General features: G+C 43.3%; 1 protein-coding gene across 3 annotated transcripts in view; it reads left to right on the top strand.

Annotated features, from left to right (window-relative positions):
• The window catches only part of CSMD2 (CUB and Sushi multiple domains 2), a 1275366-nt gene that overhangs the window by 1183057 nt on the left and 74385 nt on the right, over nucleotides 1-17924 (top strand). For all 3 annotated transcript variants that reach the window (XM_089673879.1, XM_089673878.1, XM_089673880.1), the window contains 2 exons: nucleotides 12827-12973; nucleotides 17616-17804. In XM_089673879.1, coding sequence (XP_089530005.1) covers nucleotides 12827-12973; nucleotides 17616-17804 — 336 coding nt within the window. The remainder of the gene's footprint in view (nucleotides 1-12826; nucleotides 12974-17615; nucleotides 17805-17924) is intronic.

Below are 17924 nucleotides of genomic sequence, written 5' to 3'. Positions count from 1 at the left end.
GGAGAAAAGTTGTGGATGGTCTGATATAAGGCAGTATATATAGGCATAGAGTGTGGAGAGTGTGCTTCTCTTACAGGCATTGGGAGCTGTCATGAGTCCAGCAAGATGTCGGGTTGATTTATTGGCAGCAGAGCAGACACTTTTAGCACAGTGCTGAAGGGGAATGTGTTATTAAAAAGCATTGAGGTGGTGAGTCCAGGAGTACTGCAATGTTTCTGGGCATTGTAACAGAAGTGGCGGGGAGTGTTAGCGTAACTCAGAGTTAGACACACAGGAAGAGGTCTTTTTTTGTTGAGACAATGCATGTTGGAGGAAACATTTCTGCTGAAGACAGAATGCACCAGTGGCAAAATGAATGAGGTTGTTCACTCAAGAAACGGTAAACGCAGGGCTGCTATCGTTGCAGTACTCATATAGGAACTGTTTTCCCTGTGAGAGAAATTTTAACTAGTCTCTGCTATCCCAATATCTAGGTACTCTTTCCAGCCAGCATTTTTATTGTTTTGAAAGTATAAAACAATAGAAGACATACAGTTGCCAACTGGTATTCACTTATGACCAAACATTATTACATCTTATCAACAACCCATGATGGCATTGAATAGTATAAGATGCAACATATAAATTAGTATCATGTGTGTTTTGATAATTATTGTAAATAACAGGTAAGAAAATATGCAGAATTTGCTATACTGTCCTTTTTGTGACCAATAAAGATGTTCTTGTAATGTGTTATTGCTGCATCATGTACTGTCAAGTTATTTTTCATGCAATGAATATTTTACAACACAAAGGAAATCACTTGCTATGTAATTTGTGGGTTGCGTTTTTAGCCATGGGGGACCAAAGTTTTCAAATTTTGAGGAGAGCCATAGGCCACATAGGTCAGTTTGTACATAGGGTTTACTTGGTCAAAAGCCCTTGCCAATGAGAATGTTTTAGAGCAGTGGTTCTCAACCTTTCTAATGCCGCGACCCCTTAATACAGTTCCTCATGTTGTGGTGACCCCCAACCATAAAATTATTTTCGTTGCTACTTCATAACTGTAATTTTGCAGTGGGAGGACTAGCGCCCCATCACTGATGTCAGTGGGATGAATAGTGTCCCATCGTTGGTATCAGTGGGAGGAATAGCGCCCCATCATTGGCGTTAGTGGGAGGAATAGTGTCCCATCACTGATGTCAGTGGGATGAATAGTGTCCCATCGTTGGTATCAGTGGGAGGAATAGCGCCCCATCATTGGTCTCAGTGGGAGGAATAGTGTCCCATCATTGGTGTCAGTGGGAGGAATAGCGTCCCATCATTGGTGTCAGTGGGAGGAATAGTGTCCCATCATTGGTATCAGTGGGGGGAATAGCGCCCCATCATTGGTATCAGTGGGGGGAATAATGCCCCATCATTGGTATCAGTGGGAGGAATAATGCCCCATCATTGGTATCAGTGGGAGGAATAGTGCTCCATCATTGGTGTCAGTGGGAGGAATAGTGTACAATCATTGGCGTCAGTGGGAGGAATAGTGCCCCATCATTGGTGTCAGTGGGAGGAATAGTGTACAATCATTGGCGTCAGTGGGAGGAATAGTGCCCCATCATTGGCGTCAGTGGGAGGAATAGTGTACAATCATTGGCGTCAGTGGGAGGAATAGTGCCCAATCATTGGCGTCAGTGGGAGGAATAGTGCCCCATCATTGGTGTCAGTGGGAGGAATAGTGCCCCATTGTGGGTGTCAGTGGGAGGAATAGTGCCCCATTGTGGGTGCCAGGGGGAGGAATAGTGCCCCATCGTGGGTGTCATTGGGAGGAATAGTGCCCCATCATTGGTGTCAGTGGGAGGAATAGTGCCCCATCGTTGGTGTCAGTGGGGGGAGGAATAGTGCCCCATCGTTGGTGTCAGTGGGGGGAGGAATAGTGCCCCATCGTTGGTGTCAGTGGGGGGAGGAATAGTGCCCAATCATTGGCGTCAGTGGGAGGAATAGTGCCCCATCATTGGTGTCAGTGGGAGGAATAGTGCCCCATTGTGGGTGTCAGTGGGAGGAATAGTGCCCCATTGTGGGTGCCAGGGGGAGGAATAGTGCCCCATCGTGGGTGTCATTGGGAGGAATAGTGCCCCATCGTGGGTGTCAGTGGGGGGAGGAATAGTGCCCCATCGTTGGTGTCAGTGGGGGGAGGAATAGTGCCCCATCGTTGGTGTCAGTGGGGGGAGGAATAGTGCCCCATCGTTGGTGTCAGTGAGGGGAGGAATAGTGCCCCATCGTTGGTATTAGTGACACAAATGATGGGGCACTATCCCTCCCACTGACACCAATGATACTTACCTTGCTGACTCCTGCTCCAGCCTGGGCTCGCTCTCTCTCTCTCCCATCTACAGCCTGCATACCTGGCTGCAGCAGCAAAATTTGCACTTACCTGTCAGCTGTCTTCCTTCTCTGGCCTCTCTCTTCACTCGCTCCTGCAGCTCCCTCGATCTTCTTTGATCTCCACGCGCTGCCGCTCGGCTCCTCCTCTCCAAGCTCCACCTCCTCGCCGGTGATTGGCCGCCTGTGTGCCTCTCCTGAGCTACAGTTCCGGTGGCCAATCAGCGGCGAGGAGGCGGTGACAGGGGCAGCATATCCCGCCCACACATCGCCGGAGACAGGAGCGGTGTCTCGGTTCCTAAGACCATCGGAAATATGTGTTTTCCGATGGTCTTAGGCGACCCCTGGGAAATGGTCGTTCGACCCCCAAAGGGGTCGCGACCCCCAGGTTGAGAACCGCTGTTTTAGAGGATCATGGGATTTCCAGTGTATAGCTATTACCCTTTTTCCATAGAAAATTAATGGAAGTCTTGCCAGTCAAGTAGATTGGAGTTTTCCATATAACCCAAAAGGCGTATAGCTGGGTTACATGCAGTATTTTGGATAAATTCAAAAGAGAGGTGAAAAAGTCAGTGGCTTTATGTTAAATCTGAGTTTATTGATTTTTTTTCAGTAACATAGTAATCAAAGAACCAAGTAGATACAAAGGCTATTCTGTTACATTAAGGAGAGGAATAGTATAATGTAGGCTGATACATGGAAAGCTCAGGTGATATAACTTCCAAGGCTAAGTATAGAATAAAAATGAGATTGCATATGAGTGAGGCATATATATCAATAACAAATATTTAGAAAACCCCTTCCCAATGCACAGGCAAGCAAAATGGACATTAGCAGGCATCCCTTCCAAACAGACAAAAATGATAACTGAGAAAGAACTGGTAGAAGCACTGACCCTACAGAGGAAACACACTCCTAAACATTGGGTGCATTAAAGTATAGGAGGAAAAAAGGTTGAAATGCAGAAGGGGATGGGAATTAGAGAGAGAGATGACAAGAGGAAAAAAAAGGGGGGAGGGGAAAGAAGGGGCAAGGGAAGGAGAGACAGGGCCCCTTAGGGAGCATCACTAGATCTAAAAAGTATCACACATAGACCATACCATCACACAACAAGAGGATCTTTTCATTCTTGAGGTTCTCTAAAAGCCTTCCAAGAAAGCCACGTTTGGTGACATTGGTCGAATGTTTCCAATTCATGGGCAAAGAGAATCTCCATAAAATCATTAGAGTCCATCGCAGATACCCATTTTAGGAGGGTTGGAGCCTGCGTTGACTTCCAGTGGTGCGAGATGACTGCTTGTGCCGCTGTTAAAACATGTTTCAGAATGGCCTTTTTAGGTTTTTTGATGGATCCAGAAATAACTGAGAGCAAGAAAACTTGAGGGGAATTTGGCACAGTCACGACTGTGATCTAAAAATACAGTTCCAAAATCTAGGCCAAGAACCTGTGAATGGGGTGACAGGCTCATCAGATATGAGTGAATGTGCCCTGACTTAGCTGGCAACACCAACAGAGGTCGGGCACTGAAGGATAGAGTCAATGTAGGAGAATCAGGTTCCTATACCACCTAGTTGGGAGTTTAAAATTAGTCTCGTGTTCTACTAGCCAAGGATATAAGACAAGTTAGTGCAAAAGATTTACTGTATCCCAGTCAAAGTCAGCGATTTTAGAACAAATGGCCCATATAATCAGACAGTGCCAAATCATATGAAAACAAATTTCCAGTGTTGGCTATATATTTGGGGCATGAAGGGGAAGACAATTTCCGCATATTGAATAATATATATAGAGCGATATCTAGGTTAGTAACCTGAACACACAACAACCCACTGATGCGGTTTTACAACTGTGTTTCCATCCTATAAAAAGGTTCAGAAAGGTAGAATGGCAGTGCAGCATAGAGTAAAAAAGCCTCTTAGTGCTGCCTCCCTCTCTTACTTTGGCAGCTGCTCTGCAAGAGATCGCAGGAGGCTGATATCCAGACTGATTCAGTTACTTACAGTAGTTGTATTTAAAAAATGTATTTACAGACATTGTAATGAATATCATATTTAAACTGTGCTATTATATCTGCTGAAGTTCAGCTTTAAACTAAACCTCAAAATAAACATAAAGCTATTACTGAAAATACTTAGCTTAGTAATGTGTTTTTAACTACATTTTTAGTCATTTGAAACTGTATTTTAGCAAGACAGTGCAAGAATATTATGATATGTAAAGCATTTTAAAATAGTCAAATACCTTTTGTGATCTGATAATAATAAACTGAAATCTTTTGCAGGATTCTGCAGTTTGCACATTGCCATCTGTCCAGTGGAACAAGCATTATATTTTTTAAAGTCACTGCTTGCACAGTTCTAGGTTCTATATGAGAAAGTGATTTTTAATGGTTAACTGAATTAATATTTTATATTTTAAGTCAAACTATCCTGCATTTCCGTATATAATTGTTAGGTCCCTTTTACATGGGCTTTCAGATCAAGTTCACCTGTCAGTTTTTTCAGGGGGACCTGATCAGAATTTGCATGTCTATGGGCAGGTGGATGCAAATGCATCTCCAAGTCTGTCCAGGTCTGGAAAAAAATGGAAAAGCACTGCATACTTTTCTATTTTTCCAGACCAAAACAAGGGGATCAGAGGAAGCCTGATGTAAATGGCCCATGTCTGCTTTCATCTGGCTACCCATAGATCTAACAAAGATCCAACATGGGTCTGCTGTTAATATGCAGGCAAAGACTGAATGTCACTATTGAACAAAGCAAGTATGAAAGGACCCCAAATATACAGCAGTATGTGTTGGGTTGTTGTTCTCTTAAAGCAGGTTTGCAATCCTCTGAATGCAAAACCTGCTTGAAGCAGGTCAAATTCTGGTCAGAAGGAGGGCTACTACAGGTCACATGTACCTGTCAGTGAATTGTGAATGACCTCAAAAAAGTCTTAGGGTCCTTTCACACGGGACAGACCCATTTAGCGGATCCTCTTGCTCAGCGGGGATCTCTCCGCTGATCCCCACTGAGCAAGCAGATGACAGGTCTGTGCCTGCTCCGCTGCTGCAGAGCAGACACAGAGCTGCTCACTCTCGTCAATGGGTAGTCCCTTTTCATCCAACCAGATCCGACAGACGAAAGGGGAATTGGATCCCCATCTGTTCCTTTTTGGCAGATCTGATCAGATGTCCGTTTACACCCGGCGCACTCCATAGAGGAGAATGGAGGTTCCGGTTGGGTCCGGTTGGGCAGGCGGACCCGATCAGAAAGTCCATGTGAAAGAGCCCTTAAAAAGATGTCAAACTGGGCGCATGCGCTGCAATCCTAGGTGACTGACGCGTGAAGGGTGAGCTCTGCCGATCCTCAGCCTTCATAGACCTCCCACTACCCTCCTGCAGCAGCCACAGATCTGGTAGAGCCCTCCCAAAAGTCAGGATACCCACAGGCACATTCATGGGTAAAAACCCATGCCACCTTCCCCAGGCCCCCGTCCTTCCATGCTGAATTGCTTCTTTACTAGGGCTGCATCCATGGCCTCGAGTAGTTGCGGCGGTCCGAGTGAGTGCTCTGGAGGGTCCACTGAAATGGAGGGGTCAGACACAGACGCTCCTGCTGCTCTGCTTCCTGTCCCAGTGGTCCCCTCTCTGACGGTAGATATCCTGGAGGACAAACTGCAAGTATTTTTACACACTATCACCCGCACTATCTCTGCTGAAATTGGGAAACTGGCTCAGGAGCTTAGGGGGGAGATTACCCAATCTGGTCACTACTCATCCCCTTCTTTTCGGGTGTACAATGGTACACACCAGGGATGCCCTCTTTCCCCTTTGTTGTTTATCCCCTGTTTGGAACCCATGGCTATAGCTATCAGATCCAATCAAGATATCCATGGGATATGCACCCACAATAGTGACTTTAAACTGTCTTTGTTCGCTGATGATATCTTGCTGACACTGTCGGAGCCCCACATTACTCTGCCGGTCTTACATCGTACTCTACAGCTTTTCAGGGCCCTGTCGGGTTATAAGGTTTATGCGTCTAAAACCAAAGCATTACCGCTCCATATACTATCTACAGTGGTGTATTTTGGTTTTGTGCTGCCCTAGGCAACACTAACATCTGCCCCCCCCATCTAAATTGATAGCAAAATATAGATAAAGAGGGAGATGCGGCATAGTGTATAGGTGTGAGTGCTGTGCAATGTGGCATAGTGTATAGGTGTGAGTGCTGTGCGACCTGTGGGACGAGTGCTGTGGGACGTGGCATAGTGTATAGGTGCGAGTGCTGTGGGACGTGGCATAGTGTATAGGTGCGAGTGCTGTGTGACATGGCCTAATATATAGATGTGAGTGCTGTGTGACATGGCCTAATATATAGATGTGAGTGCTGTGTGACATGGCCTAATATATAGATGTGAGTGCTGTGTGATGTGGCATAGTGTATAGGTGCGAGTGCTGTGTGACGGGGCATAATGTATAGGTGTGAGTGCTGTGTGACGTGGCATAGTGTATAGGTGCGAGTGCTGTGTGACGGGGCATAGTGTATAGGTGCGAGTGCTGTGTGACGGGGCATAGTGTATAGGTGCAAGCAGTGGTGTATTTTGGTTTTGTGCTGCCCTAGGCAACACTAACATCTGCCCCCCCCACACACACATCTAAATTGAGAGCAAAATATAGATAAAGAGGGAGAGAAAGAAAAAGGAGAGGAGAAAAAGAGAGATAAAGAGAGAGAGGGCAGAAAGTAAAATAAGGAGTGAGAAAGATAAAGAGAGAGATAAAGAGCAAGTGATAAAGGGAGAGGGAGAGAAACAGATCAAGAGACAGAGATAGAAAGATAGGGAGAGAGATATAAAGAGAGTGAAAGAGATAAAGAGGATGGGAGAGAAAGAGATATAAAGAGAGAGAGAGAGAGAGAGAGAGAGAGAGAGAGAGAGAGAGGGAGAGAAAGAGATATAGAGAGATAAATAAAGAGAGGGAGAGAGATAGAAAGATAGAGGGAGAGAGATATGAAGAGAGAGAAAGAGGGAGGGTGAGAAAGAGAGATATAGAGAGAGATAAAGAAAGAGAGATAAAGAGATCAAGAGAGAGATAGAAAGATAGATGGAGAGAGGTATAAAGAGAGAGAAAGAAGGAGAGAGAGAAAGAGAGAGAGATAGAAATAGAGAGCGAAAGATAAAGAGGGAGGCAGAGAGAGAAAGAGAGAAAGAGCGAGGGAGAAAAAGAGAGATTTAAAAAGAGAGAGGGAGAGAAAGAAAGATAAAGAGGGAGAGAAAGATAGAGAAAGATAAAGAGGGAGTGATAAAGAGGGAGGGAGGGAGAGAAAGAGGTCATGAGAGAGATAGAAAGATAGAGGGAGAGAGATATAAAGAGAGTGAAGAGATAGGGAGGGAGGGAGAGAAAGAGATATAAAGAGAGAGCGAGAGAGAGATGAAGAGGGAGAGAAAGAGAGAGAGAGAGAAAGAGGGAGGGAGGGAGAGAAAGATAGAGCGATAAAGAGGGACAGAAAGAGATCAAGAGAGAGAGACAGAAAGATAGAGGGAGAGATATAAAGAGAGTGAAAGAGATAAATAGAGAGGGAGAGAAAGACATATAAAGTAAGAGAGAGATGAAGAGGGAGAAAAAGAGAGAGAGAGAGATGGAGAGAAAGAGAGAGAAAGAGGGAGGGAGATAAAGAGATATAGAGAGAGAAATAAAGAGTGGAAGAAAGAGATAGAGGGAGAGAGAAAGATAGAGGGAGAGAGATATGAAGAGAGAGAAAGATAAAGGGAGAGAGAAAGATAGAGGGAGAGAGATATGAAGAGAGAGAAAGATAAAGAGAGAAAGAAAGAGGGAGGGTGAAGAAGAGATATACAGAGAGAGATAAAGAGAGAGAAAGAGGGAGAGAAAGAGATCAAGGGAGAGATAAAGAGATAGGTGGAGAGAGGTATAAAGAAAGAGAAATAAGGTAAGAGATAAAGGGAGAGGGGGGGGGAGAGGGAGAGGGAGAGAGAGAGAGAAAGAGAGAGAGAGAGAGATTAAGAGGGAGGGAGAGAGATAAAGAGAGAAAGATAAAGAGAGAGGAAGAAAAAGAGGTATAAAAAGAGAGAGGGAGAGAAAGAAAGATAAAGAGAGAGAGAGTGAGAGAAAGATAAAGAGTGAGATAAAGAGCGAGAAATAAAGAGGGAGGGAGAGAAAGAGATCAAGAGAGAGATAAAAAGATAGAGGGAGAGATATATGAAGAGACTAAAAGAGATAAAGAGGGAGGGAGAGAGGGAGGGAGGGATAGAAAGAGAGAGAAAGAGGGAGAGAAAGACTTCGAGAGAGAGAGAGATACAGATAGAGGGAGAGATATATAAAGAGAGTACAAGAGATAAAGAGGGAGGGAGAGAAAGAGATATAAAGAGAGATATAATGAGAGAGAGAGAGATAAAGGGAGAGAAAGAGGGAGAGAGATAAAGAGGGAGAGAAATATAAAGAGAGAGAGAAAGAGGGGGGGAGGGGAGAAAGATAAAGAGAGAGAGAGAGAGAAAGAGGGAGGGAAACAGGGAGAGATAGAAATAGAGAGAGAGAAAGATAAAGAGGGAGGGAGAAAAAGAGAGATAGGAGACAAAGAAAGAAAAGAGGGAAAGATAGAGAGAGGGGGAGAGAAAGAGAGAGAGACATAGAGGGGGGAGAGAAAGAGTTACAGAGAGAGAGAGAGAGAGAGAATAGAGGGCAAGAGATATAAAGAGAGAAAAATAGTGAAAGAGGGATAGAGAGAAAAAGATATATAGAGATAGATAAAAAGGGAGAGAAGGAGATCAAGAGAAAGAGATCGAAAGAGATAAAGAGGGAGAGAAAGATAAGAGATAAAGAAAGAGGGAGAGAAAGAGAGAGATAAATAGAGAGAGAAAGATAAATAGGAAGGGAGAGAGGAAAAGAGAGAGAGAGACTAGGCTGATCAGATAGGATTCCCAGTGCAGCTGGTACTTGTAGTTCTCCAGGTTGTATAGATCTGCTCACTATAACACTATAACAGTATATAACAGCAGTAGATGCAATATGCATATAGTACAATTACAGATCTATGACTCCATAGCCAGAGCAGACAGGATCCTGAGTACAGCTGGTACTTGTAGTCCTCCCTGGCGGTGATCTCCGCTGACTCCATGGAGCAGCAGATCCCATCCTTCCATCCTCCTCCTTGCTGTGCTGTCTCCTGATGATGTGTCTGCCTCTCTCTGCTCATACTCCTCCCATCCCCTCCTCCCCTCCGTACAAACAACACTGACACCCAGCAACTGTCATAGCTGTAGCCATTCGTCCTCTCTCTGTGCTGCTGCGGATCTCTCACCTGTCGCCCGACTCAGCCTAGGAGCAAACCTTCTTTGACACCAAGCGCTGCGCTGATCTGGAGTGTAGCAGCCAGTGAGTGAGCTCATGCAGTGCCTGCCCTCACCTGGTCCCCGTCGTCGGTCACCTGCCAGCTGCCTCGTGTATCCCTTCTTGGGGGGGGGGGCTGCACCGCCCCCCCCCCCCTGAAAAATGCCACCCTAGGCATATGACTTGTTTGCCTCGCGGTGGATACGCCCCTGACCATCTACCATTTTATCTTCTCTTCAGTCAAATTATCCCTGTTGATGGTGCCCACACGCCTTGAGATATTTAGGCACCAACCTTACTTCCTCTTACCACTACCTTTATGACGCTAATTCCCCCCTCCGTTTCATACTATTTCTCAATCCTTAAAGTCTTGGGACAATCTTGCCATCTCCTTCCTTGGAAGGATTAATGTGTTAAAAATGACCATAATGCCCAAACCTCTGTATCTGTTTGAAACGCTTCCTGTTCCTACTCCCATATCCAAGTTGCGCTCCTTTCAGAAATCCTTCCTTCACTTCATCTGGCATAATAAATCTCACCGAATTGCCCGTACTGTCCTTCTCTCTCCTCAATCTAGGGGAGATCTGGTGGCCTCGGACATTTTATGTTATCTATATGGAGACAGTGTAGGGTTAGATTCACTCTGTCTTCTTTGTGTCCCCCCCTGATCAATGTCATACTTACAGTAATACCAGTCTCCTTGATAGTTTGCCTTTGGTTTGTGTGAGTCCCTGGGCCGAGGCCAGTCTATTTCAATTGTGACACTTGGTCCACCCAGTGACCCGTAAGCTTAAACACTTTTCTGAGATTCAAAAAGCTACTCATATGTCACCTCAGCAGTATTAAGTTTATCTACAGATACGTCACTTTTTCTCCTCCAAAGGCCCATCTCTAACCCTTGAGAAGCCTGCTCTCTTCGAACGCGTCTGCATTCAGGGTCCATACCAACAGGGCATAATTTCCATTACTTATAAGCTGCTTCTAGATGTCTGTCCCCTTTCTCTTGATACACACCTTTATATGCATACATACAAAGCCATTCATAACGCTGCCCCAAACTACCTCACCAACCTGATACCCAAATACCACCCAACCCGTAATCTTCGCTCCTCACAAGACCTCCTACTTTCTAGCTCCCTGGTCTCCACCTCCCACGCCCGACTGCAGGACTTCTCCAGGACTTCCCCCATCCTCTGGAACTCACTACCCCAATCCATCAGACTGTCACCTACTCCCCTCACCTTTAGGCGCACCCTGAAAACCCATCTCTTCAGGGAAGCCTACCCCACCCTCACCTAACTGCCGATCGCCTTCATTCCTCCTACCACTCCATCCCCCACAGCCACTTCCTCCTGTGTCACTATCCCCTCCCTCCTAGATTGTAAGCTCGAAAGAGCAGGGCCCTCGAACCCCTCGTGTATTGTTTTGTTACCGTACTGTCTCATGTACTGTCCCCCACTACAATGTACAGCGCTGAGCAAACCTTTTGGCGCTATATAAATACTGTTTAATAATAATAATAATAATAATAATATGCGCAAATGGCCCTGAATCCTCCAACGTTATATCGCCTTGGATCAATGGAGTAGGATTTGGGAGGCTGCCTCCAGATCTTCTAATTGTGTAGTATTTAAAGAAAACACTTATAAAATACTGATGTTTTGGTATAAGACCCCTGAGGTTCTCCATGCTCGCAATCTGAGTGTTTCTCCTGTCTGCTGGCTATGTGGCAAGGAAACTGGCACTCTCTTCCATATTTTCTGGACTTGCCAACACATTGGACCCTTCTGGAGAGAGGTCCTTAACCTTTTGCAGCTACTTTTACAGGCTCCTATTTCATTTGATATCGTATGTACTCTCCAGCGCCTCAGGATATGCACAGCCAAAAGGGAAGCCAAGGGTACCAGGACAGCGACAACCAAAGGAAATGCTCCAGGGGTGCAGCCCTCCTCATATGGGGAAATCAGCCACTGGATAGAGAGAAAACAGGTGGCGCACACACCTAGTGCATTATCCAAGGTTTATTGTAGGAGTGAAATAATAAAAACATACTCACAGACAAAGCATGTATCTAAAAAGCATAGAAAAATGACAATGGCCACAACGGCAGGCAAGGTGTTCTCACTGTCAGTGCGGTCAAATGGCTGACGTGTTTCGGGGACGAATCCCTTTCCTCAAAGCTGATGACCAACCTCTGATGCTGATGTATGATGAATGGAAAGTAAGAGCCTCGCTGTTGAGGCATCAACAGCGAGGCTCTTACTTTCCATTCATCATACATCAGCATCAGAGGTTGGTCATCAGCTCTGAGGAAAGGGATTCGTCCCCGAAACGCGTCAGCCATTTGACCGCACTGACAGTGAGAACACCTTGCCTGCCGTTGTGGCCATTGTCATTTTTCTATGCTTTTTAGATACATGCTTCATCTGTGAGTATGTTTTTATTATTTCACTCCTACAATAAACCTTGGATAATGCACTAGGTGTGTGCGCCACCTGTTTTCTCTCTATCCTATTTCATTGGAGCCCATTCACTTTTTGCTGGGCCTACCTTTTCCAAGCCTCTCCAAATTTGCCAGGGAACTATCCTCCCATGTTTTAACAGAGGCCAGAAGAACCATTCCCATGCCTTGGCTTTCTAGTACACCTCCTACATGATCAGAATTCATGAAGGTTATAGCAGAGATTAGAAGAATGGAGTACCTCACTGCCTTGCATGCTATCTCTGTCCCCATCTTTGAAGCAGTTTGTGAACCATGAGATCTTTCCGTTTCCGATTTGCCTACTCAATTGTCTGAAAATGATGGCTAATTCACTGTTATGCACTGACATTGTATGCACCTATATGCCTCTCATCGATGAACCTATTTCTCTGTTCTTTGATTGCTCTGTGATTGTTATCTCGCAATTCTATGCAACTCTGTTGTAAGCTCTTTAAAAGTTAATAAAAAGTTAATTTATAAAAAAAAAAAAAAAGATGTCAAACTCATGCCACCAATACAACCCCAAGCTCATCAACACAAGACCTTGGTTTGATTTTTATATGGTCAGATTGATATTTGCATACCTATATCACCATTTAGTGCACTCTATTTGTGTGATTAGCTCTCATATGTTAAATAGCACTTTAATGTTTGCTTTTCCTAGGTCCATCTGGTCAGAGCCATTTACTTACATCATTAAGTGGCAACTACTCAGCTCCCATGACTTTCACTAGCACTGGAAATAAGGTTCTTCTCCGCTGGATGTCTGACCATGCCTACAGTCGAAAGGGTTTCAAAATACGCTACTCAGGTAAGAATTATGAAGCAAGCAGATGTGTAGTGACATGGGAATATCATTGTTTGTATGCAAAATAAAAGCAAAAGCTGATTTCTTATGTCAGCTACGCAGACAGACCATAGATCAGTTCACTATAATAAATTAAATTTGCTGCCTAATACAAACTACTTAGTAGTTTAAATTCATTAAACCATGTGTGCTTCTTTTTATGTCAAGTACCCATTGTGCTTGTAACCATGTATAAAGAGTAAATATTTTCCAAACACTTCATTATTTTTAAACAACTAAAAAATACTTGTGAACAATTTTTAAGCAGTGAATGGGAAATTCACTAATCATTCAGTACTGGTGTAACTTCCTGCTCCATGCATTTTAAATGGCAGTGATTGGGTCACCTGCAGTAAACATCATATTTACTGCTTTATAAATACAGCCCCTTATGTAGCATCCTCCTAGTCAGGTGCTAGGATGTGTATAGTTACTGTAGGTTAAGCATAGCTATGTTTCTCTGTTTACCAGAGAGGCCATCAGGTAAATTTTGTGGGGATTCTGCTTAACAGAGTGCTGTGATTGATTAGTTAGATCTGCTCATGATCTCTAGTGTTGTTTTTTGTCTGAGTTTTGCCTGCCTTTAGGAAGCTAGAGAGCCTTCCAGAACAAGGGTAGGGTTTAAGCAAATGAACAACATGAATATGGATACAGCCTTGGCCAATTGGAGGGTGACCCCATTGCATGCTGGGAGTGGTATTTATATTCTGAGAGCACATGGGTTCGGTGACTTTCAGGGAGTGGATTGCACCTAGCCAGGCTTGAGGGAGGCTGCCTCGCCTGGCACTTGTTGCCATATTGGGTCAACCTGAGGGCCTGAAGCTTATGAAAGTGACCCTGGTCCTACAGTAAGCTGACTTAGGGGCGCTGTCTGCCAAAGATCTGTTTGGTATCACTAGAGAGAGAGCCACTTGGAAGACTGGGTGGAGACAACCATTCTGTCCTGGGACTTGTAATGACAGACAGTGAGAGATTTTGGAGACTGTGTGCTTTGCTACCCCTCTGGTGCTTAATAGCCAGCCTGTGTCTAAGAAAGGGAACACTGGCTAGTGTTCTGAAGAGCTTGTCCAATTGATGCAACTGCAAAAGACTTTTCAGTTGCTATTACTTCTAGACTGTCACAGTCTGCCGTAACGGGCCTGTACCTGAGGAGCTCAACCCTGTTACTACTACTACAGCTAAAGGGACTTGGCTTACTCCTAAAACTACTTGCTGCTATGTGTTACAAGAAAGTCTGCTATATGCTTTTACCTGGGACTTCTACATTGCTCAACTGAGAGATAAGTTCACATGTCTTCAGTGTGAATAGTTCTAATTTTGGAGTATCCTACTACAATTCCCCATCCCTATCCCAGTTCTACAATAAAACTCCAACAACAAAATATCCCATAGACTGGTCATTAAAGACAACAAGCCAAAGTGTGTATGTGTGTATGCCTTGCTGTGGGGTGAACCAAGGGGAAACTGGGGCAACATACCAGCGGCCCTCACAAGGGTAGCGCTACACTTAGATGTTTCATATATTTATTATACTATATTTGTGTAACACCCTATTACAAGTGGATGCAGGATGTTAAAACAAACACAAGATGGCAGTGTCCTGCAGAACAGTGGCATTCACACTCTGTAGAGCACCCCCATGAAACTTGTATGCTGAACTGTGGGACTTTGCTAAGGAACAGTGTAGTAAAGAACTACATTTCCCAGATGAGCTAGCATATGGGCGGAGGCATATGTGTATATATATATATATATATATATATATGCCAGGGAGATGAGACAGAAAGTGAGAGGGCAGAGATCTGGAGAGAAGAAGACCAGATCAGATCATGGAAAGAGAGAGAGAGTGAAGGCAAGGAGAGTCTGCTGATTGCTGACCTTGCCGCATTGTGCAGAGAGCTAATGTGCTAGCAGGTGACTGGATGGAAAGCTAAAAGTGGGACGAGAGAGTGTGCAGAGGCCTTTTCAGAGGGGAGAAAAAGACCACCAGAATTCGCCAGATGCCATCCCTCGGGCGAGAGAGTCTCAAGCATTATCAAGGACAGGGAACAATGACATGGACTCCATCTTTGCTATTTTTTTTGCATACTACAGTTGTGGATATTGCACATTGTTATTAGAAGTGGCGGCCTAGTTCCCTTAGCCGCTATTGTCTAACTACACTTAGCACAGCCTTATCATCAGAACTGATAGCAGGACAGTGGGTCCACAGGCTGTTTCACCATCATAATCAATTTACTCTGCTAAGGCGGCCTTTTCCCTATTGTGCCAAAAGTCTTGTAGCCCAAAGAAGAGTTACCCTGTGCAAACAATCACTTTTACCAGATTGGCCACTTTAGATTTGCTTGTGACTAGTGCCTTAAAGGAACATTACATCTGTAAAATTGCTGCTTGCAGGGGGAGTGTTACTCTTCCCTCTCTTTATTACACTATTCCTCAGAGAGTTACAGACCACACTTCTCTTCACTGTGCATCAACTGGAACACCTCACGTGTGCAGAAGACTCTTCATTGTCTTTAATATTGGTTGCTGCGGTAAAGAGCTCTTTTCCTTATTTCAGGCTCCTTGCCATCAGGTCCCAAGGTGAGCTTGTCTATCTGTTTGATAATACTAGCTGCTCACTGGGGACTGTAAGACCACCTCAGGTTGAAGGTATTGGATTAGTTTCTGAAAAGCAGGCCTGCTAACTCTAATCACTAATTGAGATTCTGTGATAAGAGTTGTCTTTTCCTTAAGTTCAAATTGACACAAGTAACAATTGATTTTGCACATTTCAATTCTGTTTATGCTGTGTAACCAAGCCATATTGAAGTTTTCTAAAAAAAAAAAAACTCTTACTGGTTTACTTCAATCTGTGTGTGAATTCACTTTCTGGTGATGATTTATTTCAGTTAAGAGTATACTGTGGTGTCAGCAGGGGTAGGCTTTCAGGGTGGGGTCCAGATCCACAGGAAACCCAAAAACAGTTCAGCAACTTCTAAGGGGGTAGTGCTACAATTGCAAGCTGCTAATAATATATTGGTTGATCATTTGCAAGGACTGGAGATTGTGTCTCTTCTTGTTTTTTCAGAGTGGTGGTTTCCTACATTTCATATACCCATGTATGCTTTTTGGATAGCAGCACTCATTTATATGTAATTATTAGGAGAGAGAAATATATTTCAGTGGAGCAATTGCTTTCTTACAAGATTCATAGATTGTCGGATCTCCAGAAAGATGGCCCCTTAATAATATCACATTGCCCACCATGACATTAGCTGTTGACTGCTTCGAAGGAAAAGGACTGAAAAATATATGCAAATATAGGCTTCCTGTTCTGGAAGAAAATATGGAGCAAATCCCAGAGAACCACAGGAGCAAGCTCTGCAAACTGAGCTGTATTTAAAAAATATATCAGTTATAACTCAAGTTATGTGAAAACGATTAAGTATGGGAATATGTTTGGCACAAACCTCGCATAAAATACTTGACACTGTAATGAAATATTTTAAAAAATGCAGGTTAGATGATTTACATATATTGTGGGTTTTTGCCCTTGTGTAATATTTAGTTGCATAGCGTTACCATAAGTGCCACATAACATTAGTGTTACTAGGGAGGCTATTTCTTATTTGTCGTGCGTTTTTTGTTTTTGTGAAATAAATTTGTTTGTTTTTACAATATAACTATTACATTTTATTTGAATAGGTAAAAGGCAGAAAAACATTATTTTTGTTTTACATATTTGTTGTTGTTTTAATGTATTACACACATATTTATATTCACTAAAGAGGGACTTGCCCTATAAATATGTTTTCATGTTATTATAGTGCTTTCACTGATGCCTTTGTAGGCATAATTCACTGTAGCACCTTCTTCCTGGTCTATGGTGCATTTTTCCATTCCTTTGTCATTTAAATAAAAACACTGTTTCTTGTAATAAATGAGCCAATACACAGCTACAAGCATTCCCCTTCATTAATGCTGCACACTACAGGGTCAAAAGCTAGTTTACAGCAAAGTTAAAGGGAACAAAAAACATTTATATTATAAAATACAATATCATGAGGATGTGAAACCAACATACATTGAAACATGTCAAATAAAAAGGCTTATATATTGCTTAAAATGGTACCAGTTAAATTAATCACAAGTAGGAAAAGCCCCAGTTGCACTGATTTTACAGGTATACTAAAATGTCTGTATACTAAGTCATACTGGAAACACTCTTCTTTTGATACAAACATGGCTATATGTGTTATATAAAAGTTCTAAAATGAACTCAGTTTATTGAGCTTGGCTCAAGCTTAATGCAAATGAGCAAACTGCCCAAATTAAACAGTGATTTGTTGACAGCATGACAGAATGTAGTTAATTGTACATATCAACATTTCCCATCACATACAGATTTATGAACATTTAATAATAAATAAAAAACCATATAAGTGTTTCTGAACATAAAAAATAAGCTGTATATGAAAATTAATTTGAAATGTGATAAATAGGGTGTTGGTTTTTACATTCGATTTTTTAAAGTATTGCTGACTAGGATGTGTTTAAATTTTCTGATTTCTAAAAAAATGAATGAATATCTTGATTTGACCACTTTTACTTTGTATGTTATTAGCTGCATACTGCAGTCTCCCACGTCCTCCTCTCCACGGCTCTGTACTGGGTCCCGTCATCAGTCCACCTGGAGGAGTTATACGCTTCACTTGCAATCCTGGCTATCGACTCATTGGAATTAACTCTGCAATGTGCTTACGCCGTCCTCAGGGCTATTATGACTGGAACTCAGAGGTGCCATTATGTCAGGGTGAGTTGGCAGAAACAACTACTAAAATGCTCCTCAAATCAATACACAATCAAATGTGGCATAAACATTTCTTGTTAACATCAGTATAGGCTTAAAGCACTGTGCCAGCTCTAGCATGTT

Source organism: Staurois parvus, unplaced genomic scaffold (assembly GCF_062004578.1).
Source record: "Staurois parvus isolate SC_StPar_1 unplaced genomic scaffold, SC_StPar_1.0 ptg000145l, whole genome shotgun sequence".
NCBI classification, from domain to species: domain Eukaryota; kingdom Metazoa; phylum Chordata; class Amphibia; order Anura; family Ranidae; genus Staurois; species Staurois parvus.
The sequence above is the reverse complement of the archived record's forward strand: the minus strand, read 5'-3'. Positions and strand labels throughout refer to the sequence as shown.